General features: G+C 50.1%; 1 protein-coding gene across 4 annotated transcripts in view; it reads right to left on the reverse strand.

The window, feature by feature from the left end:
• Positions 1-527: 527 nt before the first annotated feature.
• Positions 528-13,808, reverse strand: part of EDA (ectodysplasin A) — a 71,492-nt gene continuing 58,211 nt past the window's right edge. Inside the window, exons 3-8 of one of the 4 annotated variants that reach the window (XM_080352386.1) lie at positions 10,495-10,524; positions 7,464-7,643; positions 6,124-6,158; positions 5,674-5,725; positions 3,131-3,246; positions 528-1,164 (exon numbers count right to left, since the gene is read on the reverse strand). In XM_080352386.1, the coding sequence (XP_080208512.1) occupies positions 913-1,164; positions 3,131-3,246; positions 5,674-5,725; positions 6,124-6,158; positions 7,464-7,643; positions 10,495-10,524 (665 nt within the window). In that variant the 3' untranslated portion in view covers positions 528-912. Of the gene's footprint in view, positions 1,165-3,124; positions 3,256-5,673; positions 5,726-6,123; positions 6,159-7,463; positions 7,644-10,494; positions 10,525-13,808 lie in introns of all 4 variants that reach the window. The other 3 variants (XM_080352385.1, XM_080352384.1, XM_080352383.1) reach the window with 3 other exon arrangements.

Consider the following 13,808-nt stretch of genomic DNA (forward strand, 5'->3'; position numbering starts at 1 on the left):
CAGCCCCGCTGGGGAGGGTGGCCCGAGGGGGCAGCCCCGCTGGGGAGGGGGCGCCCGGGGGGGCAGCCCCGCTGGGGAGGGCGGCCCGGGGGGGCAGCCCCGCTGGGGAGGGCGGCCCGGGGGGGCAGCCCCGCTGGGGAGGGGGCGCCCGGGGGGGCAGCCCCGCTGGGGAGGGCGGCCCGGGGGGGCAGCCCCGCTGGGGAGGGGGCGCCCGGGGCAGCAGCGCGGGGCCCTGCAACCGCAAGTCGGCATTTGCTTTGGGATGCTGCGATTTCTGGGGCGTGGGGGCAGTTTCCCACATGCCAAGCCTGAAAATTTCCCCTTCCCCCAGTGCCGGTGGCTTCGCAGCCCCGTCCCGGGCGCTTCGCCACCCGCGCCCCAAGGGCGGAAGTAAACACCCCCGGCCCCGTCCTATTCCCCTCCCTCCGCACCCCAGTTCAGACTGGGGAGGCAGAAAACCAGAACCCCCCCTTTTTCCCTTTTCCTTGCCTTTGGTTAGCGTGCAGAAGCAGGAGCGCCTGGGTGGGACACGGTGGACACGAGTCTGGCTTCTCCCGCGACCGCCTGGGATGCTCTTGCTAGTGCAACATGAAAGCAGAGACCCACACCGCTCCCAACAAGCCTCGGTGAAGATCACAGAGCAAACATCAGTGCAGTAATACTTGAAATACTGAGACAAGGCAGACACAACAGCCTCTCTTCCTCACAACGCTTATTTTTTGGTTTTTGATCCAAGTCTCCATGCAAGTCACAGAAGACAATTGTGCTTCCTGCATTCACATATAGGAATAAATAGCTCTGGATCAGTTTTCTTTTTGGCCGGATTACAGAACCCCCTGAAATACTGATAACGCTTATGAACAGCAGCACGGTGCAGTTCTGCGAGTCTCCTTGGATGTGCCCGAGTTCATCTTAGGATGCTGGCGCATCTCCTAGGCGTATGGCCCCAAAGAAGGTTGTGTGCTTGCTCATGTTGATGGAGATGTCAGCATGGACCATCTTCACAGCGATCTTCTGCCTGGCTTTGAGGAGGCAGACCCCGGCCGTGTAGCAGGTGTTGAAGTTGGTCTTGCCGGTCTCGATACTCCGAGTGCATTGCAGAAAGGGCTTTTCATCCACCACCACCTCGTAGCTGGCAAAATCTGTGAAGTTTATGTAGTATACCTGATGTGAAGCAGGAAGAAGAAAGGCATTAGGGAGTGGGTTTGTGCACACGGAACAAGCCCACGTTCCTTTTAGTGTGTACACACACGTTCCTCTCCGCTAGCGATCCCTGCCTTGGCCCGGGACTCCTACACCACGGGAGGTTGACTTGTTCGAGGCAGAAAGAACCCCAAGCCAACCAAACACGAGGAAACTCTGTCTTCTGCTTCATACTCACACAAGCATGCAAGTGTCCGCGAATCCATGTATCTAAGGCTGAGCTACAAATCCTCGCTTTAGACCCCGCTTATTGCAGGAAAAATAAAATACAAACCTGCACAGGCCTCGTTACAAAAACGCACAGACAACCTTATCTGCTACAAACAGTTCTGCATCCAACAAACAAACAGAAATATTTTAACTGAAGTCCTCTTGCACTTACCTGGCCAGTCCTGCTTCCCGGGTCCCATGAGCCTCCTTTAGTGTTGCCATCAAAAATGCCCTAAGATGTACTGGGAGGCGCCTTCTTTGCAATGGGACTCGAGGTGCTTTCAAAGGCATAAACTATTACAGGGAAAACACTCTCCCAACCTCCAGAGCTCGGAAGGAAATGACCTTAGAGTGTTCGCGCTGGTTTAACTCTGTGATCTAGCGCCTGAGTCCACGACTCCATCACTCGTTACTTCACCACCTCCCACACACTGATTCTGAAGAACTGTGGGATGCCTGAGAAACACCCACCCGAAGAGGAGTCACCCCCGGGAGCTGCTGCTTCCCCCTAGAAGGAAACCAGCCGCCTCGGGTGTACCTGCTAGTTCTTCTTAGGCTACACCCTGCAACCGCAGAAGCTGCGCAAAACTGAGTCCCCTTTTTGCATGGGGGACTACAAACGACAAAAGCTTCAGAGGTACAACGTTGTGGCCAGCAATTAGCACTTGGGGAAATAATTATACTTTGGCCTACGTGGAGTTATTTTTCCTGTCCCCGTCCAAAGCAGGCAGGTGAGCAGTTCTATGCAAGAGCAGCTCCCTCCACACTTGATCCGGCTCGGAACAGTCCCAGTGGGGCTGCGACTGAACAGAGGCAAATCGTGAGCAGCAGGTGATACCAGAAGCCTGAAACAAGGTGGAAGTTGCTTAATTGTGTTTGCCACACAGAACCCCTCTCATATGAGTAAAATCTGCCGCAGAACCTGGACGGTTTTTGAGTCCGCGGGGGGGTGGACGCCCTGCCTGCCCTGGAAGGGGAGAGCTCCACGGCTCATAATCCACGGGGCTCAGCAATTCCACTCAGAGATGTGCAAGACACTGGGAACAGAGCCCATCTCCTGCCTTTTATTTGAATGGGGAGAGGTAATCACTTAGCTGTATATTATATCGTGATAATTCATGACTTTGTTTAGCCCATTCTACAGAAGCAGGTCCGTACATCTGCCACTGGTACCAGCTGAAGCAGCGGCTGGGCCACCCCGCTGCGCGACGCGGCTGCTGGCTCATCGTGTCGGGCTGGAGCTACGTGAAGGTGGAGGCAAAATGGAGTTACCTGGGCTGGAGTTTGGCCAAGCCACCCGGGGCTGCGAGTCCTACGCTTACAGAGGGTGACATGGCTTCACAAGCATCCCCAGCTGGCCGGGTTTTGGTTCTTAATCTCTCTTAAAGCGCAGAGCCCAGCGTCCTGCTGGGACCCTTGTTCTGCAAGGAGGTTTAGATGGGCACAGACAAGCACCGGTGGCATATGGGCTGTGGCGGGGCGCCTGTGTTTCGGTAACTAATCTCTCGCGGCTGGTGTCACGGCGAAACGTGTGACCTTGCCCTTCGTGACTCTAACGTCTTCCTCCGACACACATCTCCTAGAGCACGAAGCGGTTAAAAGTACATACAAGTTTCTTGGCATTTGCTAGTGGTCTGGAGCCCTCTCGTGGTTTCATGCAAGGCTTCCATTGGAACACAAGAATAGGAGTTAGGCCTAGGACCGTACTCACTTCTACCTGACTATAGATGAAGTATGTGCCGTCCACCAGTACCTCCAGCTCCCCACTGCGGGCATGCAGCTTAAACACCTTGGGGTTCATAGTGATGCGAGACCAGTCATTGAGGACTCCACCTGAAAGATCTCAGTATGAGAAAACGGCAGTCACTCAGTACCCGTCAGAAGGAAAAGCGCAGGAGCACACAAATACAGTCACATCGTCAAGGTTTCATACACAACAGCTGGCACAGACTCAAGTTGAAAAGTCAAGTGACTCAGTAAGAAAATCCCAGAATTAAAGACTACGGTGCGTTGATTTGGATGCCTCTCTCCAGCTCAAATGACACCACGTCTTGCGGGTGGACACCCGTTTTGTTCAGTGTGCAGCACAACTGATTTGAGTCTCTACTTGTCCTCGTCAAGAGTTCTCATCCTTGAAAAACAGGCGTATGGCCTTTTGTCCTACACTACGCTCACCCCCAGCGCTGGTACAGGCTGGCTTGCCTCCTCCTGACACTAAGCTCAGCTTATTATCATATTTGAGTGCTTTACAAGGCCTGAAAACGGGTTCCCATCAAAAGTAAGTGGTATCATCCCCACTCCAGAGCAAAGACAGCCCAGCACACGCAAGTCAACGTCAGTACTATAAGGTACTTGCAAAGTTTCCTTAATTCACCTGAGAGGCCAGGGGTTGATTTTTCGCACTATTCCTGTCCTTATGGGAATGGGCCCACCCGTGGCCAATGTGTCTGACCCCTCCCAGTGCTGCTGGGCAGGAGTGCTCATGATGTGCTTCACTTTAAGCCTTGGGATCATCCCTAGAAAAACACTAGTCCTTGAGGGAAAAGAGGCAACAGTATCATGGAAAAACTCATGTTGAACCACGGGACTAGACCATGTATGTGCACGGAGGTTGGCATTACACAATGGGTTTTAATTCTGGTATTCCTTGACTTCGACATTCTTGACTTTGTACCTAGCCTTGTTTTAACACATGCTTTGTCATTACATTTCTTAGGGGTTTAAAAGCCCAAATAACAAGCAAGTATGAAATTGCACCACGTCGCACCCCATTAGCCCCTAACTGCGGTCCTCAGCACGGTCAGAGGTTTATAGATCCACCACCAGTCCCCTGGTGCTGGGGACAGCGGAATAACTGACAACGTGAGTGGACTTCTGCTCTCTGGACGGGCCAACGAGCAGGTCCAGAGGACACGCTTTGCTATGAGCCGGGCACAGAGCCATTCTCTGTAGGTGCCTTGTTCTATTGAATCCAACCCTTCCCCTCCCAGCCTTCCCCTGCTCCCCAGCTCCCTGCCCCAGTTGCGCACCAGCCAGCTGGACAGAATTAATGGCTCACGGCGTCAGATTGTTCCTGAGCAGCAGGGAAGGACCCTCACAGGGCAATTCCCACTCTCAGGGAGCAGCGTACGCTCTGTCAACATCCAGGCTTCCCATTAATAACGGGATAATTACTTTCTGAATGTTGAGCAAAGCACCATCTTTCCCCTCATTTTGTTCCTTTCTTGTTTTGGGGAGCTTTCCCCCACCCCAATGTAAGCACAGTTGCTAACCGTGCAAAATCACAGCTCACGTCTGCTGAAAGAGGGAAAACCGCCTTTCAAACAGAAGTGGTGGGCAGCAGAATGTGGGCAGGGGTCCCGCAGCCCTGTCCCTGCTGCCCCGGCGCCTGGGGGGACACACACTGGGGCTGCTGCCCACGCTCCCCGGGGAGCTGCATGGTGTGAATTACAGAATAATAGAATATTTGGGGTTGGAACGGACCTTTAAAGATCATCTAGTCCAACCCCCCTGCAATGATGCAGGGGACAACACAGCCCAGACATTGTGAGCGGCAGCTAATGAATGAGACCCAGCTGTTGGCAAGAAGAGCAGGAACTCGAGCAGAAATTGGAGAGGGATCCGGGGAGGAAGGAGGAGAGCAAAGAGCCGCCTCTGGACGTGAAACGGCTCAGCAGGACTTGAGCTTAGAGGCTTGGAGGAGGTTGGTGAGGGTAGAGATGCATAAGGGACCACAGAGGATGCGTGTGCACGAAATGTCAGTGTAACGCAGGGGGAGCTGGTGGCCGCGCACCTCTGTGTCCTCCCACTAGAGCTGGGCCTTCCCCTGCCAGAAATTACTGGGAAAACTGGAGAAAAACACAGGCTAACGGGGCTGAGACGGGAAAAGGACACACTGAGGGCTTAAAATAGAATAGAGTGGGAAAGAAGGCTGGCCAGCGAGGGAAACTCTGATACGACGGCAGGTTGGGGGAGGCACATCGTGTATCTGGGGGTCAAGAAGGGAGATGCAGCAGGACAGAGTTACCGGGATTCACAGGATAATCCAGGAGATAAATAGAAACACAGGAGAAATGGGGATGGAGGCTCAAGAGGAGACTCCTCTGAGGGGCTTTGGGCAGGAGAATCAGCCTGTGACAGGGGAGGCCAACAGCAGGGACAACAGGGACGTGTTTTAGGATGGACTTAGACCCAGATACGAGGCTACGGGTGCAGGATGGGCTTGCTGAAAAGGAACTGCCAAAATCATGAGATCCTTACCATTTTTCACTTGGATGGCTGAGCCTTGGCCTTGGAGGTGGACCACAGCTGGCTGCAAACGAGAGCAGAGGGATCACAAATGAATGGGAAATGCTGCGCCACGGGACGGTCACTCCACGCACCCCACAGCCCATGACCGGTACAGAGGCACGACAGCACCCCCAGAGCACTAATGCTTCTCATAAATGAAAAGAGGTATCAGAGCAGCTGACAACAACATGGTTAAGTGCTGGAGAAGAGGTGAGAAGCCCAAACCAGATACCCAGAGCTTTCTTTTGAGCAACAGAAAGGGTGAGCTCAGGCAGTCACTCTGATGTAGCACATGCAGAAAGGAGGTCTTTTTGTTTCAGAGCTGTACCATCGAACACAACGTTAGCAAACAAGGCTGGTGGTGCTTACAAAAATACAGCCATAGCTGGGTGTTTTTCCCTTAAAAGAAGATCAACCAACCTGGACGTCTCTGGAGCCGGCCTTGTCCGTGGCACCTGTAAAGTGCAATCGCACATCACTGAACGGGAAGCTTGAAAGAGCTGCAGTAAACGCTCCCATAAATAAGACTTTTACCCCATAATAACCATTAACCTCCCATTTTTAATAGAAGGTGGACAGCACCAGTGGTATAAGGTGCAGCTTAATGTTAATAAGTACACAAACAAGAAGAAGATTCATCTTACTTTTTCCTGTTTTATTCCTACATTTCTGCCCAACATCATCAAAACTCCCAAAGCTATTTGACCAGTTTCCACTAGAAGGACAAATTGCACAACGCTTCCCCCGATCGGCAGTGCCAATAAAGCCTCTTGGCTGCAAAGATTACAAGTTTCGCTGCGCAGTAGCTCAGGTCATTCATTGCATTCAAGCTACACGCTGAAATCTCTGTTCTCCAATAGCCCAATCCCTCTGAAAGAGGAGATGCCTGTGGGCAGCGCTCCGCGGTGCTGAGGACCTCATGCTGCTCCTGGCCTCTGCGCTGCCAATTTCTGACATACAAAACTGAGAAGTCAACCAAGCTTTCCTTTGAGAGCCATGCGAGCTATAGCGCAATAGTCCTGATTTCTTTGAAGATATGTTTTTTTGATACTAGGCTGTTCATACGTATATATATAACGAAAAACACTGATGTGAACTTGTGCATTTTAAAGAGTTGTTAACTTCAGGGATTTTAACAAAATAATTGGCGCATGACTCCATGGAGAAACAATATGGTGAGGATACAAAGAAACAATGAAAAATGAAACTAAGAACTGTGGGAGAAAACACTCTTTTCGTCTGGCTAGTACGGGAGGCAAGTTCGTGCGGTTCCTGGGCTGGCTCAGCGGCGGTGCTAAGCGCCACCCTTCCTGGTCCCGTTGCAAAGCTAGACTTTGCAGCAGCTTAAGGGGAATTAACGCACACCCCGAGTCACCGCTGGGAAGAGCCACTTTGCACACCCAGAAATTGGTCAGATTTTGGTGGGATGCTTAAGGGGAACCGAGGCTCTGCATGTCTTGCTGCTTCTTTCCTCCGCATGCTCTGCTGACAGGTACCGCACTGCACCCTAAACCAGCACCCGAAAACCCCACCGTGCAGCACAACTTCTGCTCCTCCCGTGTCCCCATGGGCGCAAGGACCAGCCCAGGAACACCTGAGTCCTACACAAGGATGCTGCACAACCAGGTTCAGACCCTCCACTGTCCTCTGATGGAAAACCAGAGCTTTTCTATTTATTTGCACATCCTTGTGCCGCCACGGCATCTCCCGCATCCCCATGACACACCAGGGCTCTGAGCACAGAGGGACAACGCAGTTACCTGAGGGACCCTGCAGTCCGGGAGGTCCCTGAGGGCCTGGCGGGCCAGGGGGGCCGGGTGGTCCCATCACGGTTGTGCCGGGAATCCCGGGGATGCCGGGAATGCCAGGGGGGCCCTGGGGCCCAGGAGGACCTGGTGGCCCTTGGGGACCATTGGGCCCTGGAGGACCAGCCTTCTTACCTGAAAAACAGAAGGTCAGACGTTAGCTTCATCCCACGCCCAGCCTGCAGAGGTCTTTGACCTACAGGACGAGGGGATGCGGAAGGCAGAAAATCTGGGATGGCTGTTTGCTGGCTGGAGGGCAGGGACAAGGAGGAGCATCCAACCATGTGGGATGTTCTTATGCCTTAGGATATAATGGCCATGGCCTGATCTCCCGTCTGAGGAGGAGATGCCTCCAGAGGGCAGTTCCGAGCTGAACTGCAGCTCCTTCCAGCAATGGGAGGGATCCCACATTGCTATGGGGCCAGCGGGATGCAATTCATGTGCACCAAGGGCTCTGATGCTACGGCTCCTCTAAATAATTAATTGTGCGTTTTGGGCTCCGGATGGGGCAAGGGAAGGAGTAACCCATTCAGGAAGCACTGCCGTATTCCCCAAACGCAGCTCACCACATGGTCCCAGAAGGAGAAACAGCACAATCAATTTAATTAAAGACTCTTATCAGACATATCCAGAGCAGACTTCCCGCAGGGACAGCCTGACCTGTGCGCTCCCAGTTTTCCAGATCCCCAATAAAAAAGATGTCCTTTTGGGGCAGTTTTTTAAATGCAGATTTGTCACAGCTTATATGTCAAAGAGCTTTATTAACAGCACAAAATCGCTTCAATTGCTGAAACAAAGTCCACTGTAGGACAGAATTAAACGCTTTTTTAGATGACAGCAGCAGACAGGATATGAAATAATGGTTATTGGAATGGTTTCTGAGTACATTCATGTACTTGTTTCTCTACTGACTACCCGTCTTTGCCATGGAACAATGCTGTAAGAAAACCCCATCTGTTTTAGTCAGTGAAGAAGTGGAAATCTCAAGACGGCCACGAGCAAGGGCACATGGAAATCAGTGTAGGACAATAGTGCGGTTGAGCTTCAACGTGCAGAAAACTAAGTTAAAGTGATTAAAGCAACCCTGGCATCCTACGAGCTTAAGGGGACAAATCATTCACAGCAGAATTTCCACCCAAATTAGCAGCCGTGTCTTCGAATCTGCGCTGGCAAGACGCCAGCCCCTCCTCGGATCCGCAGCTCTGCTCCTCCCCGGGTTAACGACACGCTCTGGAAACTATCGACCCGCTTCTCCTACCGCACGCTCGCTCAATTCTCGCCGTTCGCATCCCCGCCGGTCTGCGCCATCCAGAGCGGGACCGCACGCAGCGAGCGGGATCCTGCTGCTGCCGCTCCTTGCCTTCCTTCCCAAGGGGGGTCCGCATTACAGCTGCTTTAACTAATCTGCCCTGCTACTAAACGAGCTGCTCGTTTAGCGGTAAAACAATCGCACGTAGTTCGGGTGCCGCACAGGGATGCGTATTTTCTGTGCATTCACGATCCTCCAAGGAATTTCATCTACTTGTTAGCACTGATGGAACCTCACTTGTTAAAGTCACAAGGCAAAAGAACCCAGATATTCAGTAAATATAAAGCTCTCGATCCATCTGCTAACAGAGGAGACCCCAGGCCCAGCAGCACCCAAGTCCCAGCTTGCCCAGTCTCCGTCTTCGGCCACATGCACCAGGCAGGCTCCAAAACTCAAAGCAGGCAGAACCACTAAGTTTCCCTTAATCATCCTTCACCAAACAATATGTTCTAATTCTGAAAAAAATTAAATGTGACAATACCATAAAATTAAAACTATTTTATACGGCGCTACAGCTGTATATAATACAGCGCTGTGAGATCCCCCTGCTACTCCGGAATTGCTGCGAACACCACAGCCATCATTTGTTATTAGTTCAGCTGATTTAACATGAGTTTGGGGTTTCAGAGCTTTGCTAGGACAAACTTCTCAAACATAACATTTTATGCTGCTTTCGAGGGTAAATATAAACTCAGTTTCTAACTGCGGCCTGTCTCAGCGTCTCAGCCGTAAATCTTGAGCCTGGATCCAAGGATTAAAAGGGATGGGATGCGCTACTGAAGTAGCGCTTCGATGGCTCCGAGGAGCAAAAATGGGTAACGCGACTGTGCTTGCCCAAAATCAATGCCGCAGCGTATTTCTGAGGAGAATTTTATAGAATGATAGAATCTGATTGATTTGTGTCCTAAGCTGTTCATACTTGAATAGAGAAAGACGACGGCCATGTGTGTAATGTCACTGTGTTGTGTAAAGGTTGTGTTCAGATGCCATGCATACGCTGACAGTAACTTATGCCAGTGTATAATATGCATGTATGTATGTATATGTGAGTATATGAGTTTATACTCACACGTACAAGCAATTCGGATCCTTTCACTCATTTAAGTTCCTGGTGGCAAGTAAGTGTATGAGCGTGAGCATTCCCCGGGACTCCCGGGACCATCAGACACCCCATGGAAACACGGGGCTGTCCCCAATAACCGAAATCACAATAACTCATCGATACGCATCTTAAAAATACCCAACTGCAAACAGCTTGAGGAACATAAAGTCAGACAAAACACCAACGCACAAAATAATCCTTCTAAGGTTAATGCACAACCATAAGTGAGATGCTGAGCGTATCACCGTTGACTTTGGTGGGTCTGAAGGAGACCCCAACCTGCTCGCTGTTGGGCAACCTGAAGCTGTTTGGGCAAACGGCTCCCGAGAGCTGGTGTGTGACATAACTCCACCCAGCTATTTAATTATAGTGTCTTCAGAATTACTTCTGTACAATGTAATTAGCTTGTTGGAGCTTTTAGGGAAGGCTTTAACAAGCGCCGATGCTGCTCTGCCACAATCCCTGCCCGTCTCGGAGACGGAACCTTCTCCTTGGTGTCCTTCACGCTGGCTAAAGATTGTTCACAGCTGGGTAACAAAGGCATGGGAAGGGAAACTGATTCAAACTCAACTTACCCTTTTTCTTGGTTTTAACTGAACTTGGACCTACAAAGGAAAAAACAGAAAATTAGTGAAATTCGGCAATGATTTAATCTTAGGAAATCCCCGCTGGCACCAGCACCCACCAGCCCACAGGTGCCCCTCGGAGCTGGAACAAGACTGTCAACAAAGCCAATAAATGTAGAATTGTCCATTTTCTACAAACAATTGCTGTGTAACGATTTTACCGCGACCTGTATCTGTTTTACCTCCTCTCAAACAAGCAACCCACGGCTGGTTTAACAGAAGTCAGCGAGTTTTGGCAGGTACGTTCCCTCCTCATTGCAAAGATGAGTTAAACCAATGGCAAAGCTCAGGTGACATATGTCCTTCCCCCTTAAGCCAGGTAGCAGTTTAGTTCCAGCTCTGCTGAGCACGGCTCAGTTTTGCCATAGCTCCCTGAGGGAAGTACCTTCAGACCGAGAAATCCTGAGACTCAACAGAAACCATTTAAAAATGTGATCCCTGCACAGCAATTATTTCTCAATGGATGCATTTGTGGGCTGTGCAGCCGTACAGGAACTTTCTCTGTTTGCTTGAAGTTTCCCAGCTTAACATTTAAAGCTGACACATTTGACTTCCTGCTGAGGACAGGTTAGAAGGACGTTAATGTGACCCAGCTGAGAGCAGCAACCCAAATACTTGTGAGCCGCGTTGTTTAAAAATAACAAAATACTAAAAAAAATCCCCAAAGCAAAGAATGAGTCTGAACTGGCTCATTTAAACAATGAGAACAGAACCCTCCCCAGTAACAAGTGACGAAACGTTGAGTGAAGCTGAGAAACTACATGACTTTCTGAGCAGAAGCTGAAGTGTGAAATATGCTCCATTGCCGCCTCAAAAATTAACGAGGGATGGGAATGAACTGCAAAAATCCCCAAATATTCCCTTGCTGTTCATCAGTGAAATGCCTCGAAAATCTGCATTTAAGCACACAGCGAAGATCGAAATCACCATTGACTGAGATAAGCTTATAATGAACAGAAGGTAACGAGGGTGCTTTGAGTCAGCACTGAAAGAGAAAGTCAAATTCCCAATTAGCACAGAAGCGCCACATTCCCATGGCTGGATGGACAGAGGAGAGAACGACCAGAGAAATACCCCGCGACCTTACTGACGCCTTTTCAACAGGAATATTAACTTACCTACATCATGCTGTTGAGTCACGGGAAAATTCTGGTATTACCTAATTTGTTAGTTCTGCTAATTTACTGGTTTTTTTTCACTAATCTGTATATTCACAATATTAAAACATACAGATAGGACAGATGCAAATGCTAACAATGCCAGTCCCAGTAACTTGACAGGGAGCACCATGGAAGCCAAACACCAGCACATGAACTGCGAAACCTTTTAGCTTTGGATTATTTGGATTATTTTTGCATTTCCTGAGCTCCCGAGACGCAGAATGAGCCACAAGCACAGCGGCGATTTCCACCGACCCTCATCTCAGGCACCAGCTGGTTAATCGCATTTTCAGTGCAGAGAAAAAAAGTGTCTGGGGGACATAATTAAAAGAAAAAGCCAAACAAAACACCAGAGCAAGCAAAATGCAAGTGCTGCGTATGTGTCTCTGCAGACCCCGGAGTCACGAGAGTTTATTTCATGTTATATATATCACACCATTAGCGCCATAACCAGAGTGAAAGTACAAATAGCTGCGGCGAGCCAAACACATTTGAAATGGATGGAACCAATTAGCTTCAAAGATGAATGGGAGGAATGAGAACCACATGGGATGTCAATGTTCGCAGTCTATATTACAACACACGCATCTGTTCCAGGCACGGCAGAGAGAGATGTTACGGCTGTGCAAGTGAATCTTTCGACAAACACAAAAAATACTTCTGACATGAAAAAAACACAATATTATTAGCCTTGGGAGCTTCTGAGTCTCTGGGATTCGCATCTGTTCATCTCGCAGGAGGAGGGGGTGGATAATTTAATTGTAGCAGGGAGCCAGGAGGTTCATCCCGTACACCAGAAAACAGGATTTTCTTCATTTTTGCTCAAAATGGTAAACTCAGCGGACCTTCCTAAATTTAGTCTAAAACGGTAACAAAGCCTCTTGCGGAGTTTGGAAAGCAGAGCTCCACCAAAACATCGGGTCTGTATTTCCTTCAGCACAGAACGTGCTGAGGCGCAAGGCTTGAAAACTTCACTTGATATCAGTTGTCCCAACACATATATGCAGAGAAGGAGAAAAACATGAATGCGTATGACCCACGGGTTAGCTGTTAGGTGTTAAATACCTACAAGTTAGGCGATCCTAAATCTTTCCAGAGTCTTCTCCTACCTTATTAATCCCATCTCGCCACCCCACTGCTCCTGCTGGTCTCCAAGCCTTTCACACCACCCACGTTTCTTCAGTCTGGTTTCACGGAGGCCATCAGATGACCTGATTCCAAGGAAGATCTATGAGAATGTACTATTGTTTTCTTTCTCCAAGATGCAGACCACGGGCACACACACCGTGTTCCTCTACAGCCTTGGATAAAAACCCAAGTTACGCGATACCTACTGCTGCTCCGGGGTCCACGGGAGCTGCTGTCTGCTCGTAGGGCGACATTGGTTTGACTTGAAGAATTCTCCACCATCAACACTGCCTGTTACCACTCTCATCTCTCCTTTGGGGGCGCTGGAGGATGTATCCGAGAGCAGCCCGACCGTCAGCTGTTCCCCAGCACCCCTTTTCCCTTCTCCATAAAAATAACCGCAGGTTTGTTTTTCTGCACTTTCCTGACATTGTGTCTCTTCCTCATGAATTCCTTAAAGTATCTGTTAGGAACTCGCCAGAGATCAAGCTCGTGGTCTGGACTACTGGTATTAAATGTGACAGCGACCCACGCGTAGCTATTTACGTCCAAATCTGCTTGCGCTCAACTCTGGCACTTCTCCCTCCCAATCCCACCTATCCCCCACCTCCTTTCCGCACGCTGTCTGCTCGTGTCTGAGGTCAAACCAGACCCCAGACCTGGGGAGGTCCATCCCCTTCTACACTTCCTGTCTTTCATCTGAAATTAAATTTATGCTTATGCTCTAATCCATCCTCGAAGGAGCTGTCAGCTCCGCTCAACCCTTGGGTTTAGCTTTGCATAGCAGAGGGAGGAAAGGTGACAAGAGCTGTTAATGCAGAAGAGGACCGGGCTACCAGAGAGGACAGGCTGGGTGGCTCTGAAGGATGCAACCGTACGCATGGCATGGGATTCAGTCATATAAAATGCACAGTCCTACGAATTACTTCTACAGAGGGAATAATAAACTGTTGTGCTGGATGGTGGAGCTCCTCA

Source organism: Nesoenas mayeri, assembly GCF_963082525.1.
Source record: "Nesoenas mayeri genome assembly, chromosome: 13".
Taxonomy (NCBI): Eukaryota; Metazoa; Chordata; class Aves; order Columbiformes; family Columbidae; genus Nesoenas; species Nesoenas mayeri.